The 26,522-nt window shown below is 36.8% G+C and overlaps 1 protein-coding gene across 2 annotated transcripts in view; it reads right to left on the bottom strand.

Annotated features, from left to right (window-relative positions):
• Positions 1-26,522, bottom strand: part of LOC149792879 (aminopeptidase Ey-like) — a 176,961-nt gene that overhangs the window by 23,590 nt on the left and 126,849 nt on the right. For both annotated transcript variants that reach the window (XM_089966675.1, XM_089966674.1), the window contains exons 5-12: positions 23,377-23,531; positions 22,002-22,115; positions 18,721-18,855; positions 13,075-13,140; positions 11,919-11,984; positions 11,271-11,440; positions 5,429-5,511; positions 4,160-4,284 (exon numbers count right to left, since the gene is read on the bottom strand). In XM_089966675.1, coding sequence (XP_089822801.1) covers positions 4,160-4,284; positions 5,429-5,511; positions 11,271-11,440; positions 11,919-11,984; positions 13,075-13,140; positions 18,721-18,855; positions 22,002-22,115; positions 23,377-23,531 — 914 coding nt within the window. The remainder of the gene's footprint in view (positions 1-4,159; positions 4,285-5,428; positions 5,512-11,270; positions 11,441-11,918; positions 11,985-13,074; positions 13,141-18,720; positions 18,856-22,001; positions 22,116-23,376; positions 23,532-26,522) is intronic.

Genomic DNA, 26,522 nt, shown 5'->3' with positions numbered 1-26,522 from the left:
TAGGTGTCAATTCTATAATTCTATGGGGCCTTGTGTCAGGTGTCCATTCTATAATTCTATGGGGCCTTGTGTCAGGTGTCCATTCTATAATGCTATGGGGCCTTGTGTCAGGTGTCCATTCTATAATTCTATGGGGCCTCGTGTTAGGTGTCAATTCTATAATTCTATGGGGCCTTGTGTTAGGTGTCAATTGGGGCCTTGTGTCAGGTGTCCATTCTATAATTCTATGGGGCCTTGTGTTAGGTGTCAATTCTATAATTCTATGGGACCTTGTGTTAGGTGTCAGTTCTGTAATTCTGTGGGGCCTAGTGTCAGGTGTCCATTCTATAATTCTATGGGACCTTGTGTTAGGTGTCCATTCTATGATTCTATGGGGCCTTGTGTCAGGTGTCCATTCTATAATTCTATGGGGCCTTGTGTTAGGTGTCCATTCTATAATGCTATGGGGCCTTGTGTCAGGTGTCCATTCTATAATTCTATGGGGCCTTGTGTTAGGTGTCCATTCTATAATGCTATGGGGCCTTGTGTCAGGTGTCCATTCTATAATTCTATGGGGCCTTGTGTCAGGTGTCCATTCTATAATGCTATGGGGCCTTGTGTCAGGTGTCCATTCTATAATTCTATGGGGCCTTGTGTTAGGTGTCCATTCTATAATGCTATGGGGCCTTGTGTCAGGTGTCCATTCTATAATTCTATGGGACCTTGTGTTAGGTGTCCATTCTATAATTCTATGGGGCCTTGTGTCAGGTGTCCATTCTATAATTCTATGGGGCCTTGTGTTAGGTGTCCATTCTATAATGCTATGGGGCCTTGTGTCAGGTGTCCATTCTATAATTCTATGGGGCCTTGTGTCAGGTGTCCATTCTATAATGCTATGGGGCCTTGTGTCAGGTGTCCATTCTATAATTCTATGGGGCCTCGTGTTAGGTGTCAATTCTATAATTCTATGGGGCCTTGTGTTAGGTGTCAATTCTATAATTCTATGGGGCCTTGTGTCAGGTGTCCATTCTATAATTCTATGGGGCCTCGTGTTAGGTGTCGATTCTATAATTCTATGGGACCTTGTGTTAGGTGTCCATTCTATAATTCTATGGGGCCTTGTGTCAGGTGTCCATTCTATAATTCTATGGGGCCTTGTGTTAGGTGTCCATTCTATAATTCTATGGGGCCTTGTGTTAGGTGTCAATTCTATAATTCTATGGGGCCTTGTGTTAGGTGTCAATTCTATAATTCTATGGGACCTTGTGTTAGGTGTCAATTCTATAATTCTATGGGGCCTTGTGTCAGGTGTATATGATGACCGAGTATCGCCGCGAATTTGTAATAGAATTAAACATATCGTGTAAGACTAAAGCCCGATTTAATAATAATAATAATAATAATAATAATAATACAGTTATTTAACTTTTATAACACATTTGGTCACGAAAGACCCATCTGCCATTTTAATTTGCTATGTTATAAAACATAGAGCAATTTAACATACACTCACACTCAAGTATACTCGCATATATTTAAAACTAATTAATAAGTGTAACTATACTGGTCAACATATACATATATGAACAATATACTATACACAGGTATACACATTTCAGCATGTCTGAAATCGTATATACAAACCTTGAATAAAGCATGGGAGGATGTAATATGTCATATCAGCTAATCAAGAAAGAATTTGCATACAAAATCAATATGGTATAAAAATTTAATTCTCACCAAACGACTACCTATTGTTGCTTGATAAACATTGGCAGAACATTATGCTGCAAAACTATCCAGTGTCAACTGAAACAGACTTGATTAATAAGTTTATTATAAACTTACGCTAGTGGTTAATGCGGACGTCCCCATTAACTGCTTACTCTGTTTCTGCCACGATAAACATAATACACACTGACCCATTATTGCTTGATTAAACATTGGCAGACGTGTGTTGTAAAAATATGCAATACTCATGAGATACATACTAAATGTATATCGCTTCATCAAATGTTTTCATACAGTATATACTAGCAGAGATGCGCAGTATTACCGGTACACCTGTAAGTACCACGGTGCTTTTTCACTGCACCAGTAAGTCGGTAGGGTCCGTCAGTAAGGAATGTACCGAAAATCTCGAGAAATCTTGATTCTCTCTTTAATATTAACAACATGATTTTATCATTATTGACATAATAGTTTTACAAAATTATCTTTGTTTCCAAACTGATGCATTGTCAAGAAGCAATGGTGAATATTACAAATATAATTATTCATGGTTCCTTAATCACGTGTTTGGCACGTGTCACTACGTATGCCAACGGGATGGCGAAACGGAATGTTGCGAAACATACTCCGGCCAAATCCAACTTTCGGATAATTACAGACTATATAATCAAAACAACCCTTCAGGTGGCCTAGTGGTTAGAGCGTCCGCCTCGGAAGCGGGAGGTCGTGGGTTCGAACTCAGGCCGAGTCATACCAAAGACTTACAAAAATGGTACTAACAGCCGCCTCGCTATGCGCTCAGCATTAAGAGGTTAGTATTGGGACTGATCGGTCTGGTGTCAGGATAAAGTGACTGGGTGGGACATCATGCTTAATGTCTGCGGTATGATGCCTTAGTGCTAGATATCACTATAAACTGCCACACTGCATTTATCGTAGCGACATGACTGAACAATTGTTAAAGCTACGTTAAAAGTCCTAAATACACACACACACACACACACACAAACCAACCCATCAAAACCCCAAAATGTCATATTTTAATTAATTATTAGTGTATTGGGAATGTGCTAAGTATATGCATCCCTTTGTAAGACTGAGAATCGTTCTACGATTTCAGAAAAACGAACCTGCTTTTGTCTGAACTTTACGTCATTTCTCAAGTCCAATAAATCGATTGTTGAGCATGTGTTATATGTTTACTAGCCCTCTCAGACACATATCTTGGCCAGGTGATGGCATCCCTCGGTTCCCTGCCTATTACATCAGTAGCGTAGCTAGAAAAGTGTAGCCTTCAGCACAATATGATTTAAATCAGACCTCCACTGCCCTAGTTGTAGATCTGACAGTAACCGCTTAGGGGTCATGTTCTGGTGACCTATTTTAGTATCATAATCGATAAATGTATCTGCCAATCAGATACAGTCTTATATCTTTACGTTTGGGAGACTAAGCAGTGTGTCTGAAGCGCATCAGTGTGTTCCGAGCGATTTGATTCGCTTTCAGATTGTTGAAAGCTGCATTTCTATTGACTAATTCATAGGTCACCAGAACATGGCCCTTAAGCGGTCGCTGTCAGATCTTCATCTAGGACAGTGGAAATCTGATTCTAATCAGATTTGGCTTCAGTATCAACACTTTCTGTTTTTATCAATAGGCTCTCAAATGTCAGAACGAGGTCTTTCACCGTATCATCTATAGTTTAAGCTTAATTATCCCACGTCAGATATATCTTTTAAATTACAACTTAATCAACAATCTACTTACACATATGAAATTCACCTGCTGTGAGGTACTGCCCATTTAAATTTTGTTTGGGGGGGGGGGAGAGACCGTTTTCTTTTGAGCTGAAATATTTTGTTTTATTTCATGCCCAGATAAATATTATCATCCATATAATATGGTGTTATTTTGCTATAAGTCAAAGCAACATATTTTCCAGATATTCACAGATGGAAAGTACAAAATAAAGTGTCAGGTTCATGACCCAGAACATTGAATTGTTGGCCTCTAATAAAATTGCGATATAATGTCGTACGTATCGCCGCTTGTACGTTCAGAAATACCGCGGTAGACAGCGGTTCAAAATTGTTCGTGGTACCCAACTCAACTTTATCAAACGTTGTCATATTTCAACATATTTAAGATAACTTTTAATGACTATTATAAACCCATTTTTCAATTTTAATTTAGTATCCACTGAAGTCGATTTATCATGCAAGCCCGAGTCCGAACGTGTTCTTAAAAATATTTAGAATTTATTTAAGTCTTGTGATCATGTAAATTCTTCTTACATCTCTGTCTTTATTAATACTTCAGTCTCTCTAAACGGCTGTCACTGATCTCTCTCTCTCTCTCTCTCTCTCTCTCACTTGCTGTTTCGTCATATATCAGACTCTTCTTGTACACTGAAAGGTTTTAAAGTACATATTTAGCGAAGCAATATTACCAAATGATTTGTGTTGAGTTGCTCTGCTAGCTTTTGCCACATGTCTACCTCGTAGTTCACTTTGAAAAATCCGACATAATCAATGTTACCAAGCAACCATCCGTCCGATAGCCTTGGAATTGTTGCTGCAAAAACAAAACAAAACAAACAAAAAACACGTTAAAAACGGTCTCAGCTGACATATTAAAAACTGACTAATAACGATCAGTTATAAAACAGGTGTTCGCTAATCTTATTCTAAAACTATATTGTATTATATAAAACAAACATATGCATACCTTTATTAGTAGGTGTTCGTCTGAATAAGGTGCATGTTAAGACAGGTTTTAATGTATACGTGTTAACAAATGGTTTATATTTATTCTAACCAGAGGTTTTATATAATGGATCGATTTTAATTATTTGTAATTTGTGCAAATGTACTTGTAAAGCTACATTGCTAAATTTAAGATCGACTTGGACTGGTACATGTGTCTTCTTATACTTCTGATGCTACAAATATACAGCAACATTTAATATACAGTCTCGTGGTTTGTACAGTAGCAACCAATGCAGACTGGTTTAGATGTGATGGTTCCAGTTGATCTATACCAAATTTAATCGAACCATTCTAAAAATGAAAACTATATAAAATTAACAAATTAGGAAGCTGTACTGCTCTGTATCATGGTCGATTTTGATTGATTGTGAAATGAAGGACATAAACACCAACCAATAGTCTTTACAATAGTTGTGCTATCATTTCATCTAGTTTGAAACGATTTAAGTGCAAACAAGTACACCTCACATTTTCACTTAGGCTTATATTTATTTTGTTAAATATTACGGAAGAGTTGAAGCTCCTTTAACTAGAAGTTTGTCAAACATTCCACTTGACAAAAGTATGAATGTGCGATTTCAATATGACCTGGAACATGTATAAGTCAGGGTTGTGAAGGACCATAGCATAGAAATATCATGTTAAATACAAGCATGTAATTGTACTTAAGTGGTGACAACATTTGAATCACAGAAAACGTTTGAGACCAATTTGTGGAAAAAATGTATAATTGTTGAAATATGATAATTCTTCAACCTTGAAAAAATAAGTGAAGAATGATAATGATAATATATTATATATATTATAGTTTTCTGTTTCGATTAAATGCAGTGTCAGTTTCTGGCTATCGACAATGTTCATTGCTTGCGTTTTGACGTGCTTGTATTTGTTACATTGGTTTAGTTTAATTAAGTTTCTTTGTTTGTTTGAATATTTACTTATTTCCTTACCTTGACCTAGATGTAACCATGCTAAGTATTTCTCATCCGGGTTTTCCTGCAGTACGTAAGTAACGGGGACGTGCCATTTGTACCTGCAGAATAAACATGCATTCTTAACATGTTCTGTAAATTTTGTAAGCAAAATTAAAACATTTAATCTATCTTTATATATACTACCCTCGGCTGAATTCTGGCAGGTTATACATATTTTAACTCTACAAAATTCTCCACAGTTGATATGGTACATTATGCTTCAGGACTAGGTTGTAACATGTATTATATATCAAGACTAGGTTGTAATACGTATTATGTATCAAGACTAGGTTGTAATACGTATTATGTATCAAGACTAGAATCATATATGCCGTTTGTATCAAGACTAGGCTGTAATACGTATTATGTATCAAGACTAGGTTGTAATATGCATTATGTATCAAGACTAGAATCATATATACCGTTTGTATCAAGACTAGGTTGTAATACGTATTATGTATCAAGACTAGGTTGTAATATGCATTATGTATCAAGACTACAATCATATATGCCGTTTGTATCAAGACTAGGCTGTAATACGTATTATGTATCAAGACTAGGTTGTAATATGCATTATGTATCAAGACTAGAATCATATATGCCGTTTGTATCAAGACTAGGCTGTAATACGTATTATGTATCAAGACTAGGTTGTAATATGCATTATGTATCAAGACTAGAATCATATATGCAGTTTGTATCAAGACTAGGCTGTAATACGTATTATGTATCAAGACTAGGTTGTAATACGTATTATGTATCAAGACTAGAATCATATATGCCGTTTGTATCAAGACTAGGTTGTAATACGTATTATGTATCAAGACTAGGTTGTAATATGCATAACGTATCAAGACTAGAATCAGATATGCCATTTGTATCAAGACTAGGTTGTAATACGTATTATGTATCAAGACTAGGTTGTAATATGCATAACGTATCAAGACTAGAATCAGATATGCCGTTTGTATCAAGACTAGGTTGTAATACGTATTATGTATCAAGACTAGGTTGTAATATGCATAACGTATCAAGACTAGAATCAGATATGCCGTTTGTATCAAGACTAGGTTGTAATACGTATTATGTATCAAGACTAGGTTGCAGCATGCATTGTGTGTCAAGGCTAGGTTGCAACGTGCATTGTGTTCTCAAGACTAGGTTGCAACACGCTTTGCGTATCAAGACTAGGTCGCAACGTGCATTGTGTGTCAAGACTAGGTTGCTACATGCATTGTGTTCTCAAGACTAGGTTGCAACATGCATTATGTATCAAAACTAAATTGCAACATGCTATGTATATAAAGACTAGGTTGCAACATGTATTATGTATCAAGACTAGTTGGTAACGTATTATGTATCAAGACTAGGTTGTAACATGCATTTTGTATCAATACTAGGTTGCAACATGCATTTTGTATCAATGCTAGGTTGTAACGTGCATTGTGTGTCAAGACTAGGTTGTAATGTGCATTGTTTTATCAAGACTAGGTTGCAGCATGCATTGTGTGTCAAGTTTAGGTTGCAACATGCATTGTGTGTCAAGACTAGGTTGCAACCTGCATTGTGTTATCAAGACTAGGTTGCAACATGCATTGTGTATCAAAAAGACTAGGTTGCAACGTGTTTTATGTATAAGGACAAGGTTGCAGCATGCATTGTGTGTCAAGACTAGGTTGCAGCATGCATTGTGTGTTAAGACTAGGTTGCAGTATTGTTGTTGTTGGGTTTAACGCCATTTTTCAGCACACGATAGGCTATACATGGCGGCCAGTATTAATGGTGGAGGAAGAACCCGGGAAAACCCCGGGAAGAACCACCGACCCACGAGAAGCTACTGGCAAGCTTTCTCGCATACCCACATTGGCTGAATTCGAGACTCTAACCGACGCAGATAGAGGTGAGATGGCAGTGATCCGTAACGGAGAGCGCTTTAGACCACTCGGCCACTCGTGGCCCCAGGTTGCAACGTGCATTGTGTATCAAGACTAAGTTTCAGCATGTATTATGTATAAGGACTAGCTTGCAGCATGCATTGTGTGTCAAGACTAGGTTGCCTCGTGCATTGTGTATCAAGACTAGGTTGCAACGTGTATTGTGTATCAAGACTAGGTTTCAACATGCACTGTGTATCAAGACTAGGTTTAACATGTATTATGTATAAGGACTAGGTTGCAGCATGCATTGTGTGTCATTACTAGGTTACAACGTGCATTGTGTTATCAAGACTAAGTTTCAGCATGTATTATGTATAAGGACTAGCTTGCAGCATGCATTGTGTGTCAAGACTAGGTTGCCTCGTGCATTGCGTATCAAGACTAGGTTGCAACGTGTATTGTGTATCAAGACTAGGTTTCAACATGCATTGTGCATCAAGACTAGGTTTCAACATGTATTATGTATAAGAACTAGGTTGCAGCATTCATTGTGTGTCATTACTAGGTTACAATGTGCATTGTGTTATCAAGACTAGGTTGCATCATGCAATGTGTGTCAAGACTAGGTTGCAACGTGCATTATATATCAAAACTAAATTGCAACATGCATTTTGTATTAAGACTAAGTTACAACTTGCGTTGTGTATCAAGACTATGTTGCATCATTCACTGTGTGTCAAGACTAGGTTACAACGTGCATTGTGTTATCAAGACTAGGTTGCATCATTCATTGTTTGTCAATACTAGGTTACAACGTGCATTGTGTTATCAAGACTAGGTTGCATCATTCATTGTGTGTCAAGACTAGGTTGCAACGTGCATTGTGTGTCAAGACTAGGTTGCAGCATGCGTTGTGTGTCAATACTAGGTTACAACGTGCATTGTGTTATCAAGACTAGGTTGCAGCATGCATTGTGTGTCAAGACTAGGTTACAACGTGCATTGTGTTATCAAGACTAGGTTGCAATATGCATCTATGTACCAAAACTAAACAGCAGCATTCGTTGTGTATCAAGACTAGGTTGCAATGTGTATTGTATATCAAGACTATGTTTTAATATGTATTATGTATAAGGCCTAGGTTGCATCATTCATTGTGTGTCAAGACTAGGTTGCAACGTGGATTGTGTGTCAAGACTAGGTTGCAGCATGCATTGTGTGTTAAGACTAGGTTGCAACGTGCATTGTGTGTCAAGACTAGGTTGCAGCATGCATTGTGTGTTAAGACTAGGTTGCAACGTGCATTGTGTGTCAAGACTAGGTTGCAACGTGCATTGTGTGTCAAGACTAGGTTGCAACGTGCATTGTGTGTCAAGACTAGGTTGCAGCATGCATTGTGTGTTAAGACTAGGTTGCAACGTGCATTGTGTGTCAAGACTAGGTTGCAGCATGCATTGTGTGTTAAGACTAGGTTGCAACGTGCATTGTGTTATCAAGACTAGGTTGCAGCATGCATTGTGTGTTAAGACTAGGTTGCAACGTGCATTGTGTTATCAAGACTAGGTTGCAGCAAGAATTGTGTCTCAAGACCAGGTTGCAACGTGCATTGTGTGTCAAGACTAGGTTGCAACGTGCATTGTGTGTCAAGACTAGGTTGCAGCATGCATTGTGTATCAAGACTAGGTTGCAACGTGCATTGTGTGTTAAGACTAGGTTGCAACGTGCATTGTGTGTCAAGACTAGGTTGCAGCATGCATTGTGTGTTAAGACTAGGTTGCAGCATGCATTGTGTGTTAAGACTAGGTTGCAACGTGCATTGTGTTATCAAGACTAGGTTGCAGCAAGAATTGTGTCTCAAGACCAGGTTGCAACGTGCATTGTGTGTCAAGACTAGGTTGCAACGTGCATTGTGTGTCAAGACTAGGTTGCAGCATGCATTGTGTATCAAGACTAGGTTGCAACGTGCATTGTGTGTCAGGACTAGGTTGCAACATGCATCTATGTATCAAAGCTAAACTGCAGCATGCATTGTGTATTAAGACTAGGTTGCAATGTGTATCGTATATCAAGACTATGTTTCAACATGTATTATGTATAAGTCCTAGGTTGCAGCATGCATTGTGTGTCAAGACTAGGTTGCAACGTGGATTGTGTGTCAAGACTAGGTACCAATGTGTATTGTATATCAAGACTATGTTTCAACATGTATTATGTATAAGTCCTGGGTTGTAGCATGCATTGTGTGTCAAGACTAGGTTGCAACGTGCATTGTGTGTCAAGACTAGGTTGCAGCATGCGTTGTGTGTCAAGGCTAGGTTGTAACGTGCATTGTGTTATCAAGACTAGGTTGCAGCATGCATTGTGTGTCAAGACTAGGTTGCAACGTGCTTTGTGTGTCAAGACTAGGTTCATATATGCCATGTGTATCAAGACTAAGTTGCAACATGTTTTGTGTATCAAGACTAGGTTGCAACATGCATTGCGGCATTGCGAAGACACAGTCACGAAAAATAAACAGAAATTCCTACAATTATAGGACTTTCCGGAGTAAAGGTATTTCAGAACGGTAATGAATAATTTCCGTACTGAGCCCCAACCTAAAGGTTGACAATTTCCAAAGCAAAAGGTTGGGAAATATCAAAATTATGGACATTAGTTATGTGTCTGGCAAAATGCACATTTGCAGTCATAAAACCGCCATCAAATTCTCACTAAATACTTTTTGTAAAATTATGGAAAATTAAAGAAAGTTCCATTTCTCCATGACACTTAAACGCACGAGACACTAATTCAGTTCCTATAATTAAATCCATTTAAACACCGTAATACTGAAAAGTAAATATCTTTCAATTTCAAACTACTCAGGATCAAAGGTAGGAACGACCGTTGAGGTATGCTGCTGTGTTAAGAAAACTCCACGAGTGTTGGCGTTTCCAACGATTACATGTGCTTGTAAATTGTATTACCATCAACACATAAGGGATAATTATTTACTTTCGTTACTGAAGTCCATAAACCCAGGTAGTAAAATAAGAAAAAGAATAGGCGTTGCGTTATTAGAACCTTTTTTCTCCACCTCATTTTAGTTAATGATAGAATCGGCTTTGAAAAAGATGACTGTACTTCCCATTTAAATTTCATTATCAACCAATAATGGCCTCACAAACTCCCATCCATTAGGTTCAGCTATTTCTAAACTGGTTCTAGTTAGTTTGCATAATTAACAACGTGAGTCCTTATGAGAGGGTAAAGAAGTCACAATGACGTCATAGCAGTATACCTTGACTTTTTGAGCATCCATATGACATTCCACCAATCAGAAAGCATGTTATATTTGCATATGAATTACAATCAGCGTTTCGGATCAATCCTATACTTACATCGAAAAACATAGTTTTACAACTCAGTTGAAAATATTGATAATTTATGTCACAAACAAAATAATATATGTTTTGATGTCGCCACCAGAAAGACATTTCTAAGACTATCCTGCACAGACCTCTACGTATTTTAGTCACTAGCAAGACTCTCCCGAACAAATCGCCCAACCATAAAATTATCCCGAATTTTTAGACGTCTCGTTTTGCTACATCCACGAAATTTGCAAACGACAGATTAATTATAAGGAATCATTGTTTCGATAAGTGTGAAAATGATAATTTTGAAAGCATGTTAACTACTTGGTGCATTTGATAGGCTTGGCTAGCACACATTTTATCAGTATCACAAGAAATAAGAACAAGCGTGAAATTCTATTTACAAAAGGCTAATGTAATTGAATTATTGGTTTGATTTTTTGCATGCTAACTTCTGCAGATGAGGCAAGTTATAACGAAGACGCTACACAGTAATTTAAAGTCGTTGACGTGATGTTGATTGTTTGACTTGTTAATATATGAAACGGATTTGGGAATCACTATAACTGTGACATCATGAGTTACCCGTATGGACTATCGTCGTTGTCGGTCTCAGACGAATTTCCATCGAGAAGAAATCTGGACTGTTCGAGAATATATTGGTCCCCTTCTTCCCGGACAGTGACCACTGGATATCCCATCTGTCGTGTCCACGTATCCATGATCTCGCCCACGTCTATTGTACTATTAGTTGCCTGGAGTAATTAGATGGGTACTTGAAAGCACATGTGAATATATATATATATATATATATATATATATATATATATATATATATATATATATATATATATATATCTGTGTGTGTGTGTGTGTGGAAAGAATTTTGAAGTTTTGAAATTAGTAATATAAGAATAAAAAACTGAACATACTGAGGTCACACAGGAAATCATGTTCAGTAACTATAAATAACAGAGTTAGCAATGATGATTGAAGGCATTAAAATTCCTGCACTTTCCATTGCTTGGTGGGAATCTATTAAAACATAAGGTGAAACAAGGGCACGAGTTTCTACAAGAAAGGGACAGAACTCATACTGTGATGTAAGAAATGATTGGAGACAAGTGAGAGCGCCACCTGGTGAACAGTTGAATCCATGTTTTCTTCAAGCGTGCAAAACCGTAAAGTGGTCAATATTCTTTGCAGGTAGTTTGGGAAGAGAAAGCAATTTACCTCTGTAAATGTCTGCCATAACTCTGACATCTCGGCGTTCTTGAACTTGTACTTTGTTATGTACATCTAAAAAAATTAGAGAGACAACATTTTATTATTTTGAAGCCTTTAAACATTTCAGTCTAACACTGAAAATAATTCGTAAAAGCTTTGACAATTAAATAAAATATCAAAATAGCAATAATTGCTGACATCAAAATATCGATGATTGCTGACATCAAAATATCGATGATTGTTGGCATCAAAATAACAATGATTGTTGGCATCAAGCATATTAATGACTGCTGAGATCAAACTATCAATGATTGCTGAGATCAAAATATCAATGATTGCTGAGATCAAAATATCACTGATTGCTGACATCACAATAACAATGATAGCTGATATCACAATAACAATGATTGCTGACATAAAAATAAACATGATTGCTAAGAAAAGAAATATAAATATTAATATCCAGTAAAAACGAAGATAGATGCATCCTCCATGATATTTCAAAGTACAATCACCACCACACAAAAAAAGAACATTTTTTTAATTCAATTTTTAATTAAGCGGTTTAAGTTATGTACTAAGTTGCACATGTCCGAGTCAGGTCTTTTTTATAATCGAAACTTTAATAAACTTAACATACATAATCTAACAAAAAATTCTTTATCATAATCCACATCGAATAAACCTAAATACATATCGAAAAGTAATCCTACTTCGCCATTTAAAAGCAGGATGCAAATATTTCACGATCAATAAGGAACTCTTTGTAAATCATAGTGGAAAACAAATTTTCAGAAAGTTATTTTTCAATTAAATTAACACGTGTCGGAATGGCAAGCAGGTTACAGACTGTAAGATGTCTTCATATTTTGTCAGTCAAAAATGAAGGTGGACAAAAGCACCAACAACATGCACTATTGAAATACCTCAAAGATGAAAATGTAAAGTTTAGTTATATTAAAAAGAAAGTATTTCTTGATAACCTGTTCGTAAAAACTCTAACTCAACTATTGCACGGACAGATATTTCAAAATTACTAATATCTCAATTTCTTTTCATATCGAAAACAAATCATTGTAATAGTTAAAACTATCCGATTAACATCTGAACAATAAGCAAAGTTCATTTGTCTCAAATTGTATCAATTTCTTCTTTTCGTTACCTTTAAGCCTTCTCGGAACACGTTCCATCCAAGAAATTCACCTAACATCCGTAAAACAGCCATGCCCTGAAATGGCAATGAAGTCACACTGGGAATGTTTTGACTGAAATGTTTAAATGCTTCTATATATATATATATATATATATATATATATATATATATATATACGGTAGGTACGCTGAATCCTTCAAAGTCGAAGACAGGTATACATTTTTTCATGAAAATGTAACTAGGCTTGCTATAAAAATGCATGTAGTGTGTTGTCAAAGCTATATAGTGCATATTTTTTATGTATGCCATATACAAATAAAATATTTGAGTTTCCAACCAACGCTCCAGTGACCTAAGTGTTTAAAGCGTCCGCCTTGTATGCGGAAAGTCGCATATTCGAACCTCAGCCGAGGCATACCAAAGACATAAAAATTTTACTAGCAACTGCCTCGTTTGGCTTTCAGCATTAAGAGGTTAGTGTTAGTACTGGTCGGCCTGGTGTCAGGATAATATGACTGGGTGGGACATGATGCTACATGCATACGGCAGATGCCCCAGTGATAGACATCACAATAAATTGCCATACTGCAGACATAGTAGCGAGAAGACTGAACATTTTTTAGAGCTAATTTAAAAATCCAGATCACATACGTACACGCGTACGCGCGTTCCCAAAAGAGTTAAGATTAACTACATTTGGCTGTGTATTGACGCAGGGAGCGAACTCTTCGCATCATTGCCAGTTTATACGCTACAAAATATAGTTCTGCGCGCTGTTAAAACCATTCATAATCCTCTTTGGAAATTTCTGATTTGTTTCTGTTTTGAGCTTCTATTTTTTAATATTGTTTACAAAAATTAAGCGACACAATTCTTATTTATACGCAAAAGGTGGACTAAATGAAGAAAGTTGATGACTACAGATGTTGCATGGCTTGATGACTGCTCGAGCTTTCTATTAAATCACCGGCGAGTATATTTTTGAAATGAGTGGAACAAGGTTAAGCGAAATGAAGAACCAACATAATGTAAACCAACATGATGTAGTTTAATCATTTAAGCTAATTTACTGTTGCTCTAAGTCATTATTACGCCTTATGTACCTTTGTTACAGAAAATTAGATTGTTTTAATATGTCGTTTTCCGTTGCTTAGTCTACAAAGGTTACGATCATAGGTACATGGATTTAGCCGCATGTCACAGGCGAAATTCTACTACTCTGGTTTGTAACGTATTTAACAAATTGCCTATTTTATATAAATACGTTTCCCTCAAAACAGATTGTACCTGCACATTTAAATGACGGTTTTTGAAGTTAATAATTTGTAACTTTATTAAATATTATTAGGTGACATTTGGTTACACCACACCCACCCACCCTGCTAAGCCTATTCCCATAATCAATAGCCTTTTAAACAAATTCACCATTTACTACATATTTTCAAGAACTAATTATAAGGTCGCTGGATGTGTTTGCATCATCTTAAACAAAATAATAACCACAGCGAAATTAAGATCAATACCACTTTACAGGCCGTTCGTGTGTCGTTACATAACACTTTTTTTTCCGTCAAAGCTGACCATCTTATAGAATAGTTACGGGATCTGTTTGCTTTGTTTGGCCACTTTAACAGCTACCACACATTTCGGGCTGTAAAGATATCACAGAGAGAGGTACTGAGACGTAGGACTTGGCTTCAAATTACAATCTTTCCCTTTTGAATGAGACTTCGTATTCTCACCTTCTTTGTGCCACAGTATTCTACTCTTCGTTAGAGTTTACTGTCTGCAGTCCATCTATTTTCAAATTGGTCAAGTACTCTGTGGTAGTGGCCATTTTCCAATATTTTTAAGAAGAAATATTCCAAACATGAAGGGATCTGGCAGAGATGGAAATTTTGAACTTGGCAGATTGGGAAATGTTTCAATCCTTCTACGAGTCACAACTGATCGTCTTCACAACGAAGTGGACCCAAACCAATATTTACAAAGATTCTCCAAGATGTAACTGAAGATACAATACGAAACACTACCGTGTTTTCTAAAAGTGTCAACAAGCCATGGTTTGATGATGTATGTACAAACGCCATTAGGGAGCTGTAAAAGGCCCGTCAACGTTTTCATTCCAATCCAGTAAATGAAAACCTGAATAAATACTGTAAATCCAGGAGGTAAGGCTCGTCATAACATGAGAGAGAGAGAGAGAGAGAGAGAGAGAGAGAGAGAGAGAGAGAGAGAGGAGATCCTATGTATCTAGGTTGACCTCTCGCTCCTCTATGAAAAAAGTATCCCATATGGTGCAATAAATCATTGGGGGAAAAAAAATTAGCTGCATCAAGCAGTTGAACATGTCCGACGTTTCAGAACGTTGAATTAAAAGGATCGTCTAAATATCGAATCTGCCAATGTTGAAAATTACAATAAACACTTCACTCTCAGAATGATAGAAGACCTTGATAGAGTCAAAAACAAATTCAGAGGACCAAATAATAACAACTATCAACTTTTAAAATGCAACACAAATTATACAACTAAATATTTTCAGTAAAATTTGGGAAACTGTCGACTTCCCACGGTTTTGGCGAGAAGCAGCAATTAAAGCCAGCGTCCAAACCCGTAAAGGACCAAAGCGACCCTTAAAACAACTGTCCCATAGCAATAGCAGGCTGCATTCGCAAAACCACGGAACGAACGATAGACTTCTCTTATATCTCAAGTCCAACAAACGTCAACTACTGAACATCAACTACTTCATAAACAAAGTTCATAAATAGGCAGACGAAAATGGGTTCCAATTTTTGAAACCAAAAACAAACGGTATGCATTTCTGTTGATTACAGGTTATTCACGATGACACATGGAAAGTCTGGCAGAACTTTAAATCTGACAATCCATGGATATCCCAGACATTACAGAAACACGATTTTGGAGACGTATTCTGTACTACCAGCAGCATAATCACACTGGCATGCAAGGGCAGATAAAGAAGCCAAATCGCCATGCAGGCATCCGTTTCCGAATGTAAGATTACACATACTGACTTCAAACATAGAAGACATACATGGCAAAATATGTGGAATAAACAACTACGGAAACAAAATCAAACGCAATCGAAGAGAACTAATCGAATAGACGATGGAATTATGTACAGATTGCCTATCAGACACACGTGACTGACTCAAGAATACCTCTTCAAGGGTGAACCTGGACAGGATTGTGAACCTGGACAGGATTGTGAACCTGGACAGGATTGTGAACCTACGAAAGTGTTCACTGACACGGGAGTACAGTCTTGTTGAGAGAATTTCCACCCTATGAGACAGAAATATTATAACGTGTAATTTTAGTTTTCATTTTATCCAGTCACTCATGTTTATAGTGTTTGCTTTTTTTTTCTAAGAAAGCGTTAATTGTTGATAGTAATTACAAAGACTACCGCTTCTTTGCCTGTGACAGAGACTTTTTATCAGCGTTTATCAACCTAAACTTGACTTCACACTGAGTATCTTAATAACTTCTCGCTTTGGCATGCGTTTCATACACCCCCTCTCTATTCGTGTGTGCGCAAACGATATACATAACACATACAAAAGATATCAGATCTAACGTATACTTATTAGATATACCCCTATCTTATCAGTAAACCAACTCGGATCGAAAAAATCTTATTTAATGCTTACTTGGGCAGAATTCCATTGATATTTGTATTAATGTTCAATGAAATACGAACCGTAAGAAGAAACAAAATATCACAGAAGAATCTGCAAATGTGGTCAGCCTCGTCTACCATTCGTAATATTACCGACTTTTTCACTCTATACATTCTAAACCTTTCAACAGACGGGACTTGTTAGACCCTTTCAGTCGCATGAATACCATTGAAGAGGCATGTGCAACTACGTTCCGCTGACAGCATCCAGCCAACGACCTGGTTTTATTTGGTTTTATTTACCTCATGCAGTCTGGCTTTAAAAATCGCTACAAGGCCCGCGTCCTAGTGGACACCTGTTATAGAGGATACTTCTTTTGACTCTTCTTATGTCATGCCTAACTTATTATAGAATAGACTTATTGGACCAGTTCTGTGTCACGCATACCTTGTTATAGAATAGATGCATTTGACGATTTCTGTGGCATACATACCTTGTTATATAATATACATATTTGACCATTTTTGTATCATACACACCTTGTTATAGATTAGACATATATGACCAATTTTGTATCATACATACCTTGTTACAGATCATACATATCTGACCATTTTTGTATCATACATACCTTGTTACAGAGCATACATATCTGACCATTTTTGTATCATACATACCTTGTTACAGAGCAGACATATCTGACCATTTATATATCATACATACCTTGTTACAGAGCAGACATATCTGACCATTTTTGTATCATACATACCTTGTTGCAGAGCATATCTGACCATTTTTGTATCATACATACCTTGTTACAGAGCAGACATATCTGACCATTTTAGTATCATACATACCTTGTTACAGAGCAGACATATCTGACCATTTTTGTATCATACATACCTTGTTACAGAGCATACATATCTGACCATTTTTGTATCATACATACCTTGCTACAGAGCAGACATATCTGACCATTTTAGTATCATACAAACTTTGTTACAGATCAGACATATTTGACCATTTTTGTATCATATATACCTTGTTATAGAATATACATATTTGACCATTTTTGTATCATATATACCTTGTTACAGATCAGACATATCTGACCATTTTTATATCATACATACCTTGTTACAGAGCAGACATATCTGACCATATTTGTATCATACATACCTTGTTACAGAGCATACATATCTGACCATTTTTGTATCATACATACCTTGTTACAGAGCAGACATATCTGACCATATTTGTATCATACATACCTTGTTACAGAGCATACATATCTGACCATTTCTGTATCATACATACCTTGTTACAGAGCATTCATATCTGACCATTTTTGTATCATACATACCTTGTTACAGAGCATACATATCTGACCATTTTAGTATCATACATACCTTGTTACAGAGCAGACATATTTGACCATTTTTGTATCATACATACCTTGTTACAGAGCAGACATATTTGACCATTTTTGTATCATACATACCTTGTTATAGATTAGACATATCTGACCATTTTTGTATCATACATACCTTGTTACAGAGCAGACATATTTGACCATTTTTGTATCATGCATACCTTGTTATATAATAGACATATTTGACCATTTTTGTATCATACATACATTGTTATATAATAGACATATTTTACCATTTTTGTACCATACATACCTTGTTATAGAACATACATTTTTGACCATTTTTGTATCATACATACCTTGTTATAGATTAGACATATCTAACCATTTTTGTATCATAATACCTTGTTATAGATTAGACATATCTGACCATTTTTGTATCATACATACCTTGTTACAGAGCAGACATATTTGACCATTTTTTATCATACATACCTTGTTATATAATAGACATATCTGACCATTTTTGTATCATATATACCTTGTTACAGAACATACATTTTTGACCATTTTTGTATCATACATACCTTTTTATATAATAGACATATTTGACCATTTTTGTATCATACATACCTTGTTATAAGAGATGTGATCAAAGTACTGTGCTATGTCATCTGGATGGTTGATTGGGGTAGATATTGGATGAGACGTTTCCAGAGCATCCTTTAGCATTACGGGAAACATGTCTTCTACCACTTGTATTGAAAACTGAGATAAAAAGACAAAGAAAAGAGATATTACCTACTGGGAAATAATAAGAGGAAAACGAGTAACAATCATCCACTATTACAGTTACTCATTGCTCAAAAGAACAATAAAATATCGACTAAAGCAGTTTACCAGTGCTCCAAAACATATATATGTACTATAACATTGACTCATTGCTCCATAACAGATATCCACTATTACAGTTACCTGGTACTCCATAACAGATATCCACTATTACAGTTACCTGGTACTCCAAAATAAATATGTAATATTACAGGTACCAATTAGTCTCTAAAAGACATCAGCTCTAACGGCTACCAATAGCACTCAAAAATATCCACTATTACAACTGCCTGTAAATCCAAACGAAATCCAGTTACCCACACCTCAAATACAAAGATCATGCAATATTCAATTTTGAAGGTGATCAAATTAGTCAAAAGAGAGATATCATTCAAGCGTGACTAAACAATAAAGGTCTAATAAGCATAAGTTTTATAAGAAACAATAACTAGATTTCTTCAATATCTATGAAAATAACAAAAATACGAAATGACAAACTTAAGATTATTTTTTACTCATCCAGAAAATGTGTTCCATTTTATTCGCATGCAGCCAATAGGGAATATAGAGAAAATTATATTGGCTTTGTTAATACCATGTACATTGTTTAGTCTTACGAAAAAGGTTGCATTATGATTTTGTAGTGTCTTTAAATTTAAAGCCTTAGGGTAATTTTTTATTTCAGATTTATTATATCAATATAATGTATAAATAGTGATCAATATAAAATGACATCCATTCATCCGTCCATCCATTCATCCATCCAAGCTTGCATACAAGCTGTAGCTCAGCTGGTTGTTGGTAGAACAATGCAATGATCGCATGTTCGATTCCCGCACACACCAGTCCTGATCAAATGCGTCCTTGCGTCGATTGGAAAAACATTAGCTCCCATTTAATTGGAACGATTTAGATTTTTAAATGCCATTAAAGACCAATCTTCCAACCATTCCCTCGCCCTAAACCCCACCCCAACCTGATATTAACACCAACCAAAATCACTCGCCTCACCTTAAAATAATATACGAAATATGTATACCTACAATCCGACCATTATCTCACCTTAAGGAATCCCGAGTGGCCGAGTGGTCTAAAATGTTCCCCTTCACATATAATTTTAATATCGCCTCTGTCTACGTGGGTTTGAGTCTCGGGCTCGGCCAGTGTGGTTATGTGAGCAAACTTGCCAGTAGCTTCATGTGGATCGGTGATTTTTACCGGGGCTTCGTTTGGTTCTTCCTCTACCAGTATTACTGGCCGCCATATATAGCCTATTTTGCTATATAGCCCATTGTGGCGTGTCGGGGTTTGTTTTTATGCCGTCGATGTGGTAGGTGTGGGTTGGGGTGCTTCCGATATTTATTTAAATGATTACAGAAGTCCCTCCCAGGCTCGATTTTGGTTGGAAGTTAAATTAGTGAAAAGATAGATGTAAAGCTCCGAGCCCCAGTCAGCAATGCCGAGGGTTAAATGACTGAATATTCAATGAAGTGAAATTCAAAGAATAACAATTTAATGACAATGTAATAGTCAAATGATAAAAAATTTCCCTAGTACTCTCCTTCCGCTCGACCCTGTGATAGCCTTTTGCATCATGTGATTAGTAGTGTGATATAGCTTTCCACCTGTCCCTGTATTCTACTCATCTGTCTATTCTTCTCTCTTTTTTCTAATTCCTTCTCCTCTTCCTCTCGACTTTCTCTAAATTCCGTCTCCTCCTCGACTTCTCTATATTCCTCCTCCTTCTCCACCTTCTCCTCCTCTACTCCTTTTCCTCCTCATAATCGACTATATACCGACTAGACTTATGGACTCCGACTGCTCTGCTAGTCTTATTTCCGTGTCCCCTCACAGAGACTCGGGACTCACTGAACCAGAAGTTATATCCCTCAAAAGCTTCCTTTACGAAGCTTTGTCTTTCCTTAGAATCTCCTCTCTAAGTTTTCTCGCCAAATTACAAGTGGCTTTCTCGGAGTAATCCTATTCGCTCAGCCATCTTCCCAGAACTAAATTTTGGCTTGTTAGTTAGAAGTTAGAAGTTATAATTCGGATCGAAATTCTTATCACACCCTCCGTCTCAATTCCGATTGGATGTCGCTTTGATTTGATCCGATCAAACTTAGCCGACAATTTCCTTCTCGCTGTCTGTTCACGTGGGGACGGATTTTGAACACGCCCCGGTTCCTGTGATCTGTGGCACATAGGTGGGAAGTCGCTCGATCCAATGCCTTGCCGATTCAAGAGGCTGGGTCGTCTCTCTGGTCACGGTAACCTTCCGTAAGAGATTAGCTCTAGCCTGCGGTAAGCTCAGACACCAAACATGGCTTGTAATAAAAATACCTTTGTTTATATACGACTTACGAACTAGGGCTGAACAAACGTGATACCCATCTTGCCATGAAAAATGGCGTTAACACCCGCACAAAAGCATAACAAAATAACAAAGAACACTATCAACAAGAACCTTGCCTTAAAACAATGCACGGATTATACATATATATTTTGATACAAATAATACTAGCACACAGGTTAGAGAATTTTAAATTCGTACTCTACGGAGATTCGTCCTCAGATCCGCGGGTAAACAGTACCCATCGCCTTGCCTGCACACACAGGCCCATATTCACTCACGACTAAGCACACATCACCAAAAAGTCATGTTGCTCAATCGGTGTTATTTGCACTCGTGTGTAGCAGACACACTCGTATGACAACCTAATAATTCTCATGTATCTACACACGAATACTGGCCTGTGTGTGTATTGAAATATTAATTCTACCTATTATTATCAAGCATTCTTCAACAGAATCCAGGGATAGCACTTTCCGGTCTGTCTGGTGTATATTTATAATTCTCTATAATTAATTCTATATACAGGTACCTTGATTTCTTTCATAGGAATCCGGAATGGCTGTGTAGACTGTATCTCTCTCTCTCTCTCTCTCTCTCTCTCTCTCTCTCTCTCTCTCTCTCTATATATATATATATATATATATATATATATATATATATATATATATATATATATATATATATATATATATATATATAAACAATAAATGTAAGGAAAGGTGTTCTGTACCACTTTCCAATCGTACAGTATGTCGTCCATGGCAATGTACATTAGGACGTTGGCAAATCCTTCATTTAGCCACAGGTCATCCCACCATTTCATGGTCACCATGTTGCCAAACCACTGAAACAGAACAAGCAGCACATTGTTACATTCGACATGAAATCAAGTCAGGTCAAATAGTTTCTCTTTTAGAAATAGACAACCCCCTATCGCCAATAATGGCCAAGCTAGGGTGGGAAGAGGTTGGGGTGGGCAAATTCTGCTTAGAGGTTTAGGAGAAGTGGTAACGTACAGACGGTCAGACATAGGCTATCACAATATTCCCAACTAAAGAATGATGAGGATGAGGATGAGGATAAGGATGATGAGGACGAGGAGGAGGATGACGAAAACATTTGGAGTCAGTTGCTGCTTAAATGGGATAACTGTTAATCACAATCAATTTAAATGCAAAATGATAATTATAGTTAGATGTTAGTATCTAAGGATGTAGACAGATGTTAATATCTAATGGATATAGATTACAACTTATAAACCACTTTGTATTTCATGGTTAGTTAGTTTTAATTTGAGCAAGAGTTCATCCGTTGCAAGGCTTCGGGGCAACACTGAAATTTTTAATGTGTTTAAAGGATGAGTTCTGCCATTGTGAGGAAATCGTCTATTTCTTCAAAGTGTATAAAAGCCATAGGTGGTGTGTTGATGAATGTGATCCTGTGCATTGCATGTTTATAGTTTGTAATTCCACCATTTCGGCGTCGAGATGTAGGCAACATATATATAAACCAGAACTGTTTGATTGGAGTGTTCTTGACAGTTTAAATCTTCGAAATAAATATGAGTTGCGTAAGGGTTTCGGAGTAAAGGGACAAAATAGATATAAGCAACCGTATGTAGTTACTGCATCGATAATATATGTATATATATGGTACATCTCGGCCGTTTCCGTCGCATGATTTAAGATCTCAGACGTATATAGTGGTCATTTTGAACTGCCATCAAGACGAGAAGTTGTTATTAGGTTACACTAACTTCATAGACACTGCAACAACTCGAGGACGTATCTTTGCTAAACAATAATAGAGGCTATTAAAACAAAATGATACCTAAACTTTTGAATTAAAATTACAGGAATAGCATTAAACATTCAAAACGCTGTATTTTAGTGATGGTTGAAAGCCATTCCAGTGTTATTTTCAACACGTCCATTTCATAAGGCGCGTACGTAGCCAAACAATTAATAATTTGTTACCATCGACATTTTAGGAACATACAAAGCTGTATTTTGCAAATCGTAAGCGATACTGACAAAAATGATTATAAATGTTTTTACAAAAATCAATAATAGAACATGTCTATTCTTTGGACACGTGATATTTACCGTATGAGCTACTTCATGGGCCACAATGAATGTCACGGTGTATTTATTCGAACTTGATGAAACGTTCGGATCATACAGTAGAGCAGTCTCGCGATAAATTACTAGACCCCAGTTCTCCATCGCACCTGCGCTAAAATCTGGCACTGCAACATGATCTGAAAATTAAGCACACGGTGAAATTAAAAACAAATAATCTGAGTCTGGAATGAATGAGAAAGTATCGATTTTCATTTAGAATTCTCAGAGGGATCTGAATTAACGAGGATGATGGTATACGACGACTTTTATAACGTTGAGAATTCTGAACTAACTACTTGACTGCATCATTTCGACAAGGTGGAAACTTAAGTCCACAGAGAAAACTATGGTTAAGCTTATATCATCTTTACATAAAATTTGTTTTTATGTTTGATTTATGTTAGTAATTACTTTTTATAGTTGTGACAGAACTAATATTTTTTGAAGCAAGACGCCGTTAATTACCATTCACAGAGAGAACAAATACAATTTGAAGCGAAACCATTTGACATATTAATAGATTATGTGAAAGGAAAACGTTCTTTAGCATCACGAATACACAGAACAAAATACAATGTGAAATGAAACGTCCTTTAGCATCACGAATACACAGAACAAAATACAGTGTGAAAAGAAACGTCCTTTAGCATCACGAATACACAGAACAAAATACAGTGTGAAGTGAAACGTCCTTTAGCATCACGAATACACAGAACAAAATACAATGTGAAAGGAAACGTAATTTAGCATCACGAATACACAGAACAAAATACAGTGTGAAAGGAAACGTAATTTAGCATCACGAATACACAGAACAAAATACAATGTGAAAAGAAACGTCACTTAGCATCACGAATAATAACAATAATAATAATGAGGACTTTGTATAGCGCCTAATCTTTAGAAGCTCTAAGCGCTTTACAACATTAGACAACACCTATAAGATAAGAAACATAATAATATTATTACAAAAACAAACAACATAAAATTAGAAAAAAACATTAAAAAATAAAAAACATGCTGAGAATATTTAAGGTAGGAAACATTATTAGGTCTTTAAGTTTGTTCTTGCAGTCGAAATAAGTGAGTTTTGAGAGCCCTCTTGAATGTGATCACTATGTCTTTGTGTCTAAGTTCAGTGGGCAATTCATTCCACGTTGCTGGGCCCTGGTATGCAAAAGAACGCTGTCCATATGACTTTGTTTTCATAGTGGGAATAATGAGTATACGATTGTCAGAAGAGGAGCGTAAGTATCTTGCTGGTGAGTACACATGGGTGAGGTCAGATAGGTATGTTGGACTAGAGTCCGACAGTGAAATGTAGCACAGAGAACAAATTTTGTGTTTGATTCTGGATCGAATGGATAGCCAGTGTAGGGTACAGAGCAGCGGGAGGTGTGCTCTGATCGTGGTACTCTAAGTATGATCCGAGCAACTGTGTTTTGAACTTTTTGAAGTTTCTGGAGTAGATATTGAGATGAACCAGACAGAATTGAGTTACAATAGTCCAGTCTTGAAAGTAATAATGGGCACACAGGTGTGTTAGTGGCATCAACTGAAAGATTTTTGCGAACTGAGCTGATGCGTCTCAGCTCAAGACATGCAGCCTTGCATATGTTCATGACATGTTGGTGGAATGTGAGAGTACTGTCCAGAGTAACACCTAGGTTTCGTGCTGATTGTGTGAATTTAATGTTGGCGTTGCTGATATTTATTGTTTGAGGTAAAGGATGTGAATGAGAAAGTCTTTGTGTTGTGATCAGAATGGCCTCAGTTTTATCATCGTTCGTCTGCAGCTTGTTACATGTCATCTATGATTTCACATCAGAAATGTACCTCTCTACACCTTGGATGGTAGCATCAACTTCAGTTGGGTGGCTAAATTTGTATGTTTGGGTGTCATCAGCGTACAATTGGTGAGACGTGAGACACTGCATGATGATCTATGACACTTGAGAGCGACTGAGTGTACAGAATGAAGAGAACAGGTCCAAGAACAGACCCCTGTGGAACACCACAACATAAATCAACTGGGCTGGAGTGTATTCCATTTGCAGATACAATTGTGTGTCCTGTTGACCAAGTAGGACTTGAACCACAGTAAGGCTGTATCATGAATGCCAAATACATGCTAGAGACGGTGAAGTAATATATCATGGTCTATTGTGTCAAATGCTGCAGACAAATCAAGGAGGGTGAGACTGTAATCTTTCCGCTATCCAACGCAGAGAGAATGTCATTAACTACTATTAGAAGAGTAGTTTCAGTACTGTGGCAAGGGCGATATGCAGATTATACATTGCTAAAAGGACTGTTTGAATTTAGATGAGATACAAGCTGGGATAGAACAGCCTTTTCTAAGATTTTTGAAATGAATGGGGTATTAGAAACTGGGCGGTAATTCTTTAAATCGGTATGGTCTAGTGTTGGTTTCTTCAGCAGAACAATACACAGAACAAAATTCAATGCGAAGTGAAACGTCATTGAGAAAAATCACTATGCAGAACAATAGGTGTCGTGAAACGTCATTAAGTTGTATCGATAGACAGAACAAATAATATGCAAAATGAAGCGTCATTGAGTATTATTGATACACAGAACAAATAATATGTGAAATGAAGCGTCGTTGAGTATTATTGCTGTGAAATATATAAGGAACCAATGTAAACCTTAGAGAAGTCAGCAAGTTTTGTTGATAAAATGAAATATGCAAGCAACCAATTCTGACCTTAAAAAACAGCAAGTGTTGACGATAAACTAAGCAAAGCATTTTTTAGATAGAAAACAACTTTGTGTGTGTGTGTGTGTGTGTCTCTCTCTCTCTCTCTCTCTCTAAAGCTCATGTCACCGTATTGTGTCGACTTAATGCCATTATATTATACAGAAGTGACAATACACTCGGGTTTGACTCGTACAGCGTTACCTGAGGGCAGTTTTGGCTAGGGTTATTTCAAAACACTTTGTTTGGTCAATGCATGCGCAAAATGCCTGCAGTGAGAAACTCGATTACCTCGAGTACACTGGCCGTGAGAAACTCGATACCTCAAGTACACTGGCCGTGAGAAACTCGATTACCTCGAGTACAATGGCCATGAGAAACTCGATTACCTCGAGTACACTGGCCGTGA

Source organism: Sinohyriopsis cumingii, chromosome 8 (assembly GCF_028554795.1).
Source record: "Sinohyriopsis cumingii isolate HCF-2022 chromosome 8, ASM2855479v2, whole genome shotgun sequence".
NCBI lineage: Eukaryota > Metazoa > Mollusca > Bivalvia > Unionida > Unionidae > Sinohyriopsis > Sinohyriopsis cumingii.
This window is presented reverse-complemented; position numbering and strand designations above follow the sequence as displayed.